Source organism: Halyomorpha halys, unplaced genomic scaffold (genome assembly GCF_000696795.3).
Source record: "Halyomorpha halys isolate HHAL.00 unplaced genomic scaffold, Hhal_1.1 Scaffold821.1, whole genome shotgun sequence".
In the NCBI taxonomy this organism is placed as follows: domain Eukaryota; kingdom Metazoa; phylum Arthropoda; class Insecta; order Hemiptera; family Pentatomidae; genus Halyomorpha; species Halyomorpha halys.
The window spans coordinates 646,430-661,189 of record NW_027116286.1 but is presented as its reverse complement, the minus strand read 5'-3'; the positions used below and the strand labels follow the sequence as shown (position 1 = coordinate 661,189).

General features: G+C 30.1%; 1 protein-coding gene across 9 annotated transcripts in view; it reads right to left on the bottom strand.

Moving 5' to 3' along the window:
* Positions 1 to 14,760, bottom strand: part of LOC106686452 (zinc finger protein 768) — a 402,036-nt gene that overhangs the window by 10,106 nt on the left and 377,170 nt on the right. For 8 of the 9 annotated variants that reach the window (XM_067053093.1, XM_067053099.1, XM_067053098.1 and 5 more), the window contains one exon: positions 2,754 to 2,916. In XM_067053093.1, coding sequence (XP_066909194.1) covers positions 2,754 to 2,916 — 163 coding nt within the window. The remainder of the gene's footprint in view (positions 1 to 2,753; positions 2,917 to 14,760) is intronic. The other variant, XM_067053100.1, reaches the window with a different exon arrangement.

The window sequence follows — 14,760 nt, the reverse complement described above, 5'->3', positions numbered from 1 at the left end:
TCGTGTAATTTTTTTTTCCCTCGCTTTGCGAACCGCGGGAGGTACCAGTTCATAAACCAGTCTTGCCTTCGAAGATTGTGGGTGAGTCCCACATCTCGCGGGTCACATTCGGTTTTTATTCAAGCTTACGAGAGGTGAGAAAATAATATCCCTTTGATATTTATATAATTTTTGTCTTTTTTTTTTTGCAATCTTGTTATACCTATCTTTTAAACTAAAAGCGAGAAACCTTGGACAAGTCCAATGTGAGGAGAAGTGGCGCAAATATTTGGTCTATCCATAAAATTGTGAGACACGTTTGTAATTTTAAAAAAATAATCTAAATTAATTGAAATAAATATAATTTTTCTAATAAGAAATATTTATTTTTTTTAGAACTATGCATATTGTAGTGACATCCTGTTAATTCATTGAATTTTTTCGATAGTAGTTTCTATCTGAAATATTTTTTATTTCATGAAAACAATTCATGACCTGCTCAAAGTGCTAAAATTATTAATAATGAAATTATTAGTTAAAAATAATTACCTAAAATTAGTTATGAATAATGCATCAAAATATGTTTTCAACCTACTAACATTTAAGGCTTAGACAGATAGGCTCTTTTCATTAAAATTAGGAATAGAAATTAGACACCATAAAGAGAACAAAAAAAAATATAATTGTCAGTGGAGCATTATTCAATGATTTCCCAAAAATCAACTTCAGCCATCTTCGGGAATTGAAACCGATGACTAAAAATGTTTTAAATATATATGTATTTTTGTTCATCAAAACATCAAGAGTAAATTAAATTTTAATATATATCAATCTATATAATTTGGCGCCCATCCAATAAATTAGAGAAAATTTTTAAGCGACCAAATTTATTGTCATGGCAATAATGTACCGTTAAAATGATCAATGTCTAGCAGGAATATTTTTAAATATATTTATTTAGTGATATTTAGGAATTTCGGTATTTATAATAAATTTTTGTGGTACATTTATTTATACATAAATAATTATAATTTAAACGCTTTTAACAAATCATCTACCCTTCGATTATTAACTCAAATGATTTTTAATATGTATACAAGAATATTTATGTGTTATACACGAAATAAAATTTATTACAATTTCATGGCCAGAATAGGCGTGGCAAGGGAAGAGCGGGGCCGCTGCATATTGATATTAACAGCTCCCACAAATGAGTGATGCTGTTGGGAACGACATTGGACGTCATTTGGGAACCAGCTTCGTTTTGAATTATTGTTGGGGTCGGTTAATATATCCCACTCTAGGATCACCAACACACGCCTCCTCTACCAATCAATACTCTCACCACATGGTAGGTCCAATCTTGTCCGCTGGAATCGTCAAATGGTTAATTCGATTATAAAAATTTAAGAAATAATCGATAATGTGGGATAATTTGAACAGAAAAAAAGCTTTGTACTAATTCCCATCACATTCGCCTTACAAAAATACAACAAAACGAAAAACGTAATTAAATGTAAAATAAATAAATAAAATTAAAATAAAAATAATCACCGCACTGACTATTTTCGAGGACAAATTTCAACAAGTGTAGCAAATGCTTAATAATGTGGAAATCATTCGGTTAGATAATTATTATATTCTGTACACAGAAAAGTCGCGACCTTACAAAGCAAGGTTACTGTCATTAGACTATCAGGTTGCTGATAGTCTAAACATAATATCTAATCTAATATATATAATCTAGTTTGAGACTGGTATTATTCTTAATCATAATAAAAATTATCCAAATAGTCTCAACCTTCTATATTGATATATACTACATGTCCAACGTTTCGGCTTAATAACTTAATAAAATAGTGTTTTGATAAGTTATTGATAGTAAAATACAAAAATTGCGAAGGATAAAAGTTATTAATAAATGTTATAGTTGAAATAGGTTTATTTTAACTATATTAATTGACTTGAGCATAATAGCCTGCAAATTTTAATAAATCAACGTGATGGATAGATCGGCCGAAACCTCGGACATGTAATATGTTTTAATAAAGAAAATATTTGGATAATTTTTGTCATTATTAATGAAAAATATTAATATATTAAAAAGTTTTTATCAAATTTTATAGTCGAGGTATCTTAAATTAAATTATTAAGGAATTCTCGGAGTATTTCTTTTAAATTCCTCAATACATTTTAAGTCATATTATCGATTAATAAATTTGTATCATTATTCATATATCGAATAACAGACTTATAAGTATGCTGAGTCTTGTTTCAATCTAATATATTTTGGCAGCATCGATCTCTAGATTTGGTGGCGGTAATATTTATTATCATCGAAACAGTAGATAGGTTCAAAAGAATGAATTTGAGGTGAATTTAAGGGCATTTATGTGATAATCATCCATTGTGTAGTTACAATGACATGCTGCTTCAGTAATAAAAGGAATTCAGTTTTTACTCCAATTTCAGAAGCTGAAGTCAGTATATTCACATTTTGAGAATGTGGGGTAATAGTGTATATTCACACATTGTACATCGATGAAAATGTGGCATAATAGAATCTTCGGTAATTGAATTGAAGTTGAATTTTTCTCATAGAAGATATGCAGATCTTGAAACAGACCAAAGGGATTTTTGCCGCTGTTATCTACTGTATGCTAGTGCATCCAAAATAATTTCTCTCAATTTTGATAGTATGCCGTTATAAAAATAAAGAAGAAAGATACTATATGATAATAACTATAATTAAAGTAATAAGGAGATCCACTTACTTGGCATGGTCGTCGTGTTGGGATCCTTGTGGGCGTGCTTCATGTGGTCCATGAGCGCCTCCGTCCCTAGGAAGATCTTGTGGCAGACCGGGCAGGAGGTGGTGTTTGGTCCTCCGATGAGAGCGGCATGCTGCTGCAACACATCCACACGGAGCTCAGCCTCCTGGACACAACACAGGGAACGCGTTAGCGTTTCCGGCACTCGACAAACATCTACGGGAAGGGCAGGAGTAGGAAGTGATATGGAGGGTTCAAATCTGTGATTGAATATACTTCGGTATTGATAAATAGTGAGCAACAGCAAATAAACCTACATAATTACATTAATATAACTAGCTAAACACAACAGTGCATTTTTCCCAAAATAAGGGAAGTCAATTGATAGGGAAAGAAAAAAATCCACAGGAGAAAACAAATAAAAATTCCGAGAATTTATAATAAACTAATTTACTAAAAAATCGAACCCCATGCCCTTGGCTTACTAAATTTTAAAATTCAACATACAAAAATGCTTTGAAACATCTGATTATTATTAGTTATTGAATTTCAACAAAAATGAGTCTCACAAGTTTGATTGGTCACTAAATAGCTAAAATGTTAGAGTAACATAACCTTTGTATGTTGCAATATAAAAATCATCCTATTATTGTATAAACATTTACCTAATTTTAAATAATTCATTTACATGGTCTAAGTAAGGGTTAATTTAGAGAGCTGTCCGATTAGAAAACATTTTTATGCGTTAGACTGTTGAGAAAGACTTAGTATGGTGTGACGACCCATATGAACGGAGCAGTAATTATAGAAGTCAGTCGATCAAAAGAAAATAAATAGTAAAACTTCAGACCCAGAGAATCAGGTTCACCAAAATAACTTTATTAGGTTAAATTGTAGAAATTCGCCAGGCTTTATAGGACTGCCTGAAGTCTCTTATAAAGGAAAACTATACGGCGTATGTGGGAAAAAAAAACCTTACAATTAAATCATATATTTAAATATTTTCAATTTTTTAAAATTATTAATAAAGTCTTCAAAGCTAAGATAATTTTGTAAAGAAATATTTTGATGATATGAATAATAATCTCCTCTACTGTTCAATCCAACAGCTTTACGAACATATTGATCGGGGCTATGACGTGACGCACCGTTGGACCAATGCATATCCTCGTTGTCACCAATAATAAATAATAAATAACCAAAAAGTTATTGATTTTACAGTGTACAGCCTGTGTTACATATAATTAGTCCGGCAAACACGATCGAGGAGCGGCACAGGAGTGCAAATAGGTCCGGGGCGGAGTGGTTTCTGTTTATACTGTTCGTGGTGTGTACCCAGGCCCGCCAAAAACAGTACTGTAGTCGCTCTTTGATGCTAGCTCTTTCAATAATATAGCACCCTCTATAGTGAACTGTTAGTACTCCCTAAGATAAACATTTGTCTTCAATAGGTCACAATGATCCTGGGTACATTCCGGAAAAAGTTTATGGAGAGTAGAGCGAAGTGTACTTCGGAAATCCACTAGGGTCTCATACAAAGACGCCTATAATTAAATCAACACATTAGCTATTAATGGCATGTAGTACATGTGATACATTAATTATTAAAATTAAATACACAATTAGAACGATCGTTCTAGATTAATTTCTGAAGGCTTGTTGTTTAATGCTAACTACGCCGTACACAACATTCATAGTAGCCTCAAAATGGTCGAGGCTAGGAAAATTTGATATTAAAATGGACTAAGAACTATCTTACCCTACAATCCATGAAGGATCTTGAATAGTTATTCTTATTTTTAATTTTTACATTATGGCGAAAATGAAAGTGAATATCAAGAAAAATATCTCATTATCTTAGTTAATTTGATTATTATAAATATGACACATCGAAAATATATCAAAATCAAGCCATTTTTTAAAATTATGACACTTATTTTATTGATTTTGGTGCGGTTTAGATAAAATAAAGTCAAAATTGATTTCAGCAACTTATGAATCCAGAAATCTATAAATGAGTGTCCTGAAACATAGCGTCTGACATTTATTGTTAAGTTTTTGGCTTCACCGAAATTCATAGATTTTTGAAACATATTTCAGGAAATCTGTGTTTTTTATTTTAAATAATGCTAGTGTTACATAATGCAAATTGACTCCAAGTTTAAGGAAAATATTATTATTGTGACATTTTTAATTTTTTTAGTTACCATGAATTACTATCTATTGCCTCAAATTATAATGTAAAAGAGTCATAAAATTATACTAAAAAAAAATAAAAAGATTTTTTAACAATAATTTTTTTTTTTTAACAGAAATATAGTCCTTAACTAGGGATTGCGACATTTTTAGGTTTTATTTCGATCATAGGATTTTTTAATACTGACATTGGACTATTTATTTCGAATATGTGGCTGTACGCTATTTAGTTTGTTTCGAAAATCTTTCCGTGCTTGAATCCTTATATGTATTTGAAAACTCCTGTGTACTTGAAAAGTGAGCCAAAAACCTCATATGTAGTTGTCGCATTTTGTAATGAATATATTATATTAATTAACAACATTGTGTACTCAGGTCTCATTTGTAATTCGGCTTGTAATAACAGATGGAAAGTATAAGATAGCGGGTGTTTGATATTAAGCGTTGGGCACGGCCAGGGAAAACACTGGGGTTAATATTTGTTAATATATTCAGTTCTCACGGGGTTGTTTGTACTGGAGGGAAATATAGTACGACTATCCGGGAAACATCCGAATCCCACAAATACAATTGGACATTGGGCGGACAGAGCATCATAGAGCAAACACTGCCCAAACACTGCGAATAACAAATTATTTCCCCGCTCCCTACCGCAGCGGTTATTATAATTGCAATCAAACAGGCACTGGCAGGCTTGATAATTAACAAACCTCCTGTACCATAAACAGAGGGGCTTTTCAGAAAGGTCTATGCCAACTCGGACGGCAAAAATTGTCCCGCTGGTTATTGTTAGTGAATTTACGAAACCTGATAAAAGGATGGTAAACGTGGCTGGTTTGGACTACCCGTATCATCGTAAACGTGTTCTGGATTCTATTGAAATTAGCCATATTGATTAGAGAACATCTTTGCTCTTTTAAGCATTAAATAAAGTCAATTCGCGGGTTTGTCTCATCTCAAAAAAAATTTGATGAATCTTCATTAGGGATTAATCTGGATGAAAAGCCAATTTAATTGCACCTACTTCAGAAGTACCCATAACATATGTGTTTTATGAATTATGTCTATAAAATTAGTAACGGATTTGCTTAAAATTATTAGAATTCTATAAAAGCGTTGGGATGTTTTTTATCATGTATATGGAATGTTGCAATTAAAGGCACAACGCAATGGTGTGCTCCTATTTTTACTGTACTGGTTATGATTCTTAAATATTTCATATTTCAATATTACTCAGATCAAAATTAATATATATATATAAATAAAAGTGGTTTAAAGAAGATTGTCTCGAGACCTTCTAATGAAGAAATTTTGTGGGAGTGCAAACAATAATCAACAACAATCTCTAAAAGTCAATATTTCAGTAGAACTAATATCATATTTACTAGTTGTACGTTTATATAATACAGTCGGTAATTTTAATAAATAAATTGAAAACAAAAACAGTTCTAGTTTCATTACAAAATGCTGTACACCTCATAGACTTGATATTATGATGATATGAAATACACAAGTACATATTAAAGTTTCATCAAAACATTTGTAGATATATAATTATTACAAGATATTGTGATCTGGTCCCCATTACGGAAAAATTATAAGCTAGTTTATTATGAACTATATTTATTTAATGTCTCTAAAAGTTCCTGTAATCGGGAGTATATTAATATTATTATTATTAATATAGTTTAATATTTAAAAATTTATGGTAAAAGAACAAAAAAACGAAAAAAAAAATTGTAACTGTTGAATTTTAAATATACTATAACACAGGCATAGTACCGCATAGCTTATAAACCGTATAGATTGTACCGTATAGATTATAAAATATACTGAACATATTCTATGTAATCTGTTATAATATATTTTTACAAAATTCAAGGTTTTTCGTTGTGTTGTGCAAATTAATCATTTGGATTGAATTTAAATAGCAAGATTTATAGTCGTTTAAGGGCTCTATTACATTTAAATATTAATAATATTTAAACATTAAAAATTAAATAGTTGGAGTAGAAAGACTTAGATGCGAAAGTTCCTCAAGACGCTTAGAAAAAATATCGATGACCTCATGCTTGCAAATTCCATCATGTAAAGAGTGCAAATAAAATAAAAACAACTGATTATTATTGGAAATAATTTTTGAATCGATATTTAATTAAATTTTATGTGGCTTTATGCCTTAAACCACTTTATTCCTCTAAAACCGCGAAGAAAAGTATTATTTTCGCCAGAGAAGAAAAAAAAAAGAAGACGAACCCCGCCACAAACGTCGTGATTAAGTGAGCGGAAGGGAGATGGAGAATAAAAAAAAAAAATGTTTGGAATAAATTAGTGGTCATAATTTAAAGAGTCAGAATATTTTATGAATCACGTTCTTCCTGTCTTAGTAATAATTATTTTAATTTATAAAAATAAGTTATTATTCGATATAAATTTTCGTTACTTATAGCTCTTACATCTTTTTCGAATATACAAATAAAATTTTATCAACATATTAATAACATTATCAGAATCATTGTAACAATATATATTATATTTATAATTTTAGAAATTTAATACAATTCTAGAAGAAACGTTTTAAATAAACGATTTATTTAATTTTAGTGATTAATAGGAAATTTATAAAAACTGCTACCCTGATTGTTTTGTAATATTTGCTGAAAAAAATAATTATGGTTATAAATTATTTTATAACAGGCATTAATTAATTAACTAATACGCCATTAATAATACATATATGGCAATTAGTCGAAAGGGTGACCGTTGACAGTAAGTAAAATTAATAATAAAAACACATTTTCGGTCTTCTTTAAAATTAATTTAACATTTTTTAATTGTTATTAATTGATCAATTAGCGCTGACTTCATGGTGTTGTTCAAGTTTAAATACAATTATTATTTAGTTTAATCTGTTATTTTCACCTCTCATGAATATTTTAATTGGATGTTGTAGACAATTTTATTATAATAACCAATGTAAAGAATTTAAAAGCATTATATAAAATGGTTAAAAGAAGAAAGAGAATAAAACTTGAGTAAGCCTAGATGGCCATTGCTCTTTCGACCCCGGAAGCCCCACAGTTTTAATTGAGCCTTGATTTTTGTACCAGCTCGTTTGAGTGCGTAATTAGAAAATGGAAAGAAAAATAAATTCTACAATATTCATTAAATGAATTTTATTAGTTTTTTTAAAATATAAATATTATTGATGAACAAACAAATTTTTATTCGCACACATGATTTATTTTTATAATCTAGGACGTTTAACAAAAAAATCCTTCGAAAGTTAAATTTTAATAGAATCTATTTAATATTGAAGTATATCTCCGTTTAAAGATTTTCTGTTAAAAGCTAAAAACTTAACAGTTAAGAAAAAATATTTGTCAATGAAAATAAAATATTTAGATTATTTTTATTTATTTAATTTGATATATTTTCCAATAACATATCGACCGGTTCAGATTTCCAAAAAAATTTTGCATATCCCAAATGTTTTTCAAACCTGAATTATAAACAATTATTTATAATAGTTATGATTCTCATCTTGCTTTACCAAAAGGTTTGATATTTTAATATCGAGTCACAATTGAGAAAACCTTCATAGCAGCTAATTGTAAATGTTAACGGTTGAAGTTTTTTTTTGTTAATTTACTATATCTGCATTGTATATCTCCTCCGAGTTTAACTAAATCCAAGATTCTTTCTCCCGACTTGACCGCTAAACAACTTCGACTTCCCTTTCACCCGCGGTCCCCCCATCCCTAAGAACAGATGGTAGACCCCAATCCCCGCCGTGTTGGGGTAGGCCCCAGGGAACGACTCTGGAACAAGAGAAAAAAAGGAGTACTGCAGAAGAATGCGGTCCCGACTGGACTCCCCCGCGTTCGCCCGGCTCACTTAATGCTATGCATTCTCCGTCCTCTCGTATATACATGATTCTAACAGTTAAAGTTATTTTATTGCATGTCATAAAATAGTTACTTTATTTTTGATTATATGTTTTATAACAATATAAACAGCTATTAAAAATGACGGAAAAAACGAATAACGGCTAAAAAGCGTTTATTATTATTATTTTTTTAAAGATTTTATTAGGCACAATTATTAATCTGTGATAGCTTAATTTTTTTTTTAGTTTATTTTTAGAAAATTAAATTTGACAAGCTTATATTATGCTGGAGAGCAATAGTGAAACTTCACAAACTAACTTGATATAAATGTATTTAAATAACTTCAATTTATGTTTAACTCCCTTTATAGTGGGATGATAAAAAGTTCTAAAGTAAAAGTTAATATATAGGTGATATTGTATAGTGGTATGTATGTTATATGATGTGATGAAGGATATTTATAAAAAATAATTGAAAACAGTATCATTTTAGATGGATGGTCTGATTTAAGCGTAGGAATTATTTATCAATACGTTTTTATTTTTATTTTATATATATTATTTTTACCGAACTTGTTTTTTATCAATACTTTATTTGTATTCGTGAAACAAATCATGATTCACACACATAGTTGAGTCACTGAATACAAGAGTGGATAAATTGTTTCTATGATATTTTAGGATAAATAAAGGTTTTTGCTTAGAAGGACGTTTTATGAAATCCTTTATTCATAGCACTTATTAGAAGTTTAATTTTTCTTAATTTTAAACTGTGGAAGTTGAAAATTAAATTTCCCGGTCTAATGAATAAACATTAAATTAAATTTATATATATTAGAAAATAATATCATATGATATTGGTTTGATTTAATTTTCAATGCTAAATGTATTTATAAAAATATTTAATTAGTGAAAACAAAAATTTTCAAAATAAAAACTTGATTTTAAGCGTTTTCCTTATAGATTATTGATAATTCAAAAATTGCAACCTTGTACAATTACAATATTGTACAAAGAAGGGTCAGCATGCAGTAAGCCATTTATTAGTGATGGCCCCTTTTAGAATAATTGATCCGGTTGTACAATAAAAGACGGGCCTATTATCGTGTGTAATTACTTCTCATGAATGCCATAAAGATAATGATGGAACGGAATTCTACGGCTCGTTTTATTGCTCAGTCCGTTCTAAAAAATTCTAGGTCATAGGCAATTCTTTCTTTTTTAGGAACTTGCAAAAAAAAAAAAAAAAAGAAAAAGTCTAATAAAATCCAATAATGCATTAACTACTGTCATTTTATGTATCGTTTTATCTCTCCCTTTGTATTTCCAATCTTTTAAGGATTACTTATTAATTTTTTTTGTTACGGTTCGGGTTCATGAGCCGTTTTCGAAAAATCTCTGGGAACTGCACTAAACCGCTGGATCAAACGTACAAAGGACGCTCACGGCTGATTTCGCTCTAAAGGGGGGAATGATATTTGTATATTGATTGTGCAGTGTTCTAATGGGATTGCGACTGCAGTTCTGCAAACAGCTCTCCACAAAGTAAATCAATTAACATAAAGACTACGCCTCCGGGTGATACACCGAATATCTAATTCCTCTGTCACTACCACATCTTCCTGGGATTCTCCTCTCTGAATGCGATAGTTCCATTGGGAACAGGAGATGGGTACTGTAATTTAAAGAGACTAAATGGGTTCCATAAAAACATAAAAAATTATCGACATTATTCCAGATAAACAGGGTATATTTGCTTCCTCTCTGAATAGAAATTATATAGCACTAGCATTCTATACACTTTGTCTCTCTAAGAAAAGTAGACACATTTTTTTAAGTAATTGGAAATTGCCCTCGTGTGTCATTCTGCATCAGTACGTAAAGCAATTAGGGAATAATCTAATAATTTATTTCAAATCTAAATTTAATTACGAAGCCGACTATAATAGCCCAATTGATTTTTTCTCCTTTATTAGTTAATTGAGATAAATGAAAAAAAAAAAAAATAATAATTTCAATATGTTCCGCGAACAACAGGAGTTGAAGTTACCTTCGAGGTACAGCCATTTTGCGGTTGTCGTTAGAGCTGGAGGTGGGAAAAAAAAAATGCTCCTATTGGCTAAACCCGAACCCCACCCTATAGGAAAAAAAATCCCCACCCCTGGGCAGGGGGGTAGGAGCAGCAATAGGAAAAAAATCCCACCCACAGAGGCCCCACCCTCGGACTCCTCCCCTAAGATAATCCTTTATACGTTCGGCCCCGTGTTGTGACAGTCCCTCCCTTTTTTTCTGCTTCTTTTTCTTTTTACAGCCACCCCTCCTACTTTTTTTTTTTCCTCCCCTCGGACCCACCCACTTTTTTTTTATCGTCCCCTCCGCAGAGGGGTGTAACCTCCGCAATTACTGTCCCGTACCCCGGTGCATTGTCTCTTCCCCTTTGTTTTAACAGGTTTTTTTTTTTTTATAGGTAGTTCATTTTTTAGGGTGTTTTTTTCGAATCGTTCAATTTACACAGCCGTTGTGACGCGTTCTACAATTGAGCACTTGTACAAATATGTATTACGGGTGCGTTGAATTGGGAGGGTTATTTTTTTTTTCGATAATCGTTTTGATTCTTTTTTTTTTTTAACGGCTCAATTCATTGCATTTTTTCCCCCGTAGCTCACAATGACATTTTAATTGACTGTTGGGAATTGAATAGAGCCCGGGGCATTATGAAGACAAATTGATCCAGCTCGAGGCACTACCGAGCAGGTGCTGGCTTATCCTTGTGTGCAGCTTAAGCGGAGGTTCCACGGCGACGGTGATAGTGACAGCTGTCGCAGCCAAATTGTGTAAAATGGCATTTGCTATCGTACTGTCAGCATTTGCTAGATAGTTGGTAGTAATCTACTATTTGCACATACACGACGAACTTGCACGACATAATATATCACGCGAAACCTTCACTTTACACTTACGTGATTTGTCATTTTTATATATAAACGATGTGTATATTATATAGTTTATAATTCATTTACAAGTTTATTTAAATTTGCACAAGAATTCGACAGACGGATATTTTTCCATTATATATATGTTTTTTTTTTTTATTTTTGTATATTTTTTAAATAAACATATATTAAAAAAAGATAAACTATATAAAATTGTATATAAGGGTATCTATCGAAAGATAACTTTAGACAGAAATTTAAAAGATGAGTATATTATATTTCATATGTGAGTTAATAAAACATTTTGTAAAAAGTGAATGCCACCCATTCAAACCCTGACTTCATCTAGCTATCAAATATGTTTCATGCTATAATGTTTATACAAAATATTAATGAATATTATACAAAAACAAGGCACAATAATAAATTTTTTTTTTCATGATTTAAAAAGATAACCAACATATTTTTTGATATAACGTATTAGTTATTAATGTTATACAAGGCTCCTTGTATGTGAAAACAATGAACTTTATATGCTTTTTTATTTTAATTTCGATTGGAACTGTATACTACGTATAGTCAGGTAATACACAGATAATTAATTTTGTTTTCAACTCTAGTATAATGGTAATTGTGCATTTCTTCAAAAAAGTACTCTACCTTGTATTTTAAAAAGTATTCTTCATATTAGAAAAACCAAATCACAGGTGGCATTTATAATTTTTAAAAACGAATTCGAAATAAAAGTAATTAATACTCCTATACATCGTAATAATACGTAATACGTAAATAATTCATTAAAAAAAAAGAAGTTAATTCATATAAAAATTAAAATTATTTTAGCACTATCAACTTGTAAACTTTTAAGCACTTACTGTTTATTTTAAACATAACTTCTATAAAAACAGTAATTTGAAAAATTGTTAATACTTACAAATTACAAAGTTTTTTACAACTCACAATTTAATTTTAAAATATTTATTTTTCCCGGTTAATGTTCCCTTATATTTAGATGTATTTATTTAATGTATTTCATACAATTAATTGTAAATTCTATAAATAAATTTTTTAAAAAATGTTGAATATTTTTTTAAGAATGAAAAAAATTTATTGGAAGAAGATAGTTGGCCGGCATGAAGTAGATTGTAGGAAGATAGTCCGGGTGGGGGTTAATAAAGGTATTTATTGTTAACCAAGGTTAGCTGGGCTTCGTCAGGACAATAATTTTTTTCTGCTATTTTGGTATCTTTATTGACCGCCACCCGAACTATCTTCCTACGATATAAATAATTTTTATATGAATTTCCTACTCGTTTGTCATTACAATATTTAGTTTAGTTCCTGGACTCATTCGAACAATTTACTAGATTACAACAATTTAACTTAATGTTAAGCCAACAGCAGTGTCATACTATCTGTATACTTCTGCTGACCATCTGTATAACCATGAAAAAAAAAGAAAGAAAGAATAAGATAAAAAATGAATAATACCAAACTAAAAGAATAAATGCTGTCCGTTTGAACACAATGGGAATGAGACCCCCCCGGTGTATTCATTAAAACCTTGTTGCAATTAAAAAGATATTGTAAAGATTGGTGGTTTCCTAATGCCTAGAATTTTATTTTCTTTACTATTAAAGTCTTGTCCAGTTAAGGCTCTGTAATAAAACAGCCGCCGGAGGTCTGTAATAACCATGGTTAGGGATTTTTTGTTACGCTTCTCCATCATTACCGAGTTAGTAAATGCAATGTAGGAGTAAGCTACCAGTAAGAATTTTCTAGATAAGTGTTGCCTCTATACCCAGACAAATAACACAAAACTGTATAAATATTTCTATATGACGCATAAATAAATTCTACAAACGAAACAGAAAATTGAAAAAAATAAATAAAACTCATATCCAGACATTGCAAATTTTTAAACGATAGCTTCAAGCCAAAGATTAGTATAATTACAATTTTTTGTAATCTAATTAAAACAAATGAACAATGAAATAAATAAATTAAAAAAAAAAACGTACATCGAGAAATAATTCCTTTTTAACATGCTAATTTACGTTTTGACCTGATACAGCCATTTTAAAATTATTTAATGAAAAATATTCAATAAATTTCGGACTTTAATTGTTTTTAAAAATTAAATTTTCTCTTCTTACTCTACATATAACTAAATAATTATTTGATTAAATTGTTTTTTTGTTTTTTTAACAATTTATGTTTATTTATATTAAACTAGCTGACACGGCAATGGTCCGCTATTGCTATATTTAAGGATGTAAATAGATTTAATGAATACAATTAATAGTTTGATTTATATTATTGTATTTAATTAGATTAAACATATATGTATTTTAACACTAATCGACCAATCTACACCAAACTTGGCAGTGGTCTAGGGCTCTATAAACTACACCAAAGGGCACATATAGTAACGAACTAAAAAAATTATAACCGGAGATTTAAAATAAAACGTGTGAATTTTTTTCTCCTATCTGAAACCCATATTACGCCCCTATAAGGGCATTAAATCTACGTTGATGTCGGCTAAAAGAACAAATATCCCGCTTTCAAACGGTTCAATTAATGTAGGAATTGTATAAAATACAAAGGAGTTATAAACACCGGTCATAAGTCACCGTAAGAAAGAAAAAATCCTCGGAATAAATCGAGGTGAAAAATTTATAATACTTAATTTTTTTGAAAAATGGTATTTGGTATTTTGAGACGACACTAAAAACCAATATGATTTACTTTTTTCTAAAAAAAAAGTTTATTGACCTACTTTACCAGGAGCCATATTATGTTTATATAATGTTTCGCAAATATAATATAGCATAATAGAATCACTAATATTTTTTCTTATTCCTCGGAAAGAGACGAATCGATTGGTATATAATAAGAGAGGAAAAAAAAGCTTACTTTCCGAGCTACAAACAAAAAACGCATAATTTTCTTCATAACATTTTTTCTACTCGTGAATTCCGGGATTTTA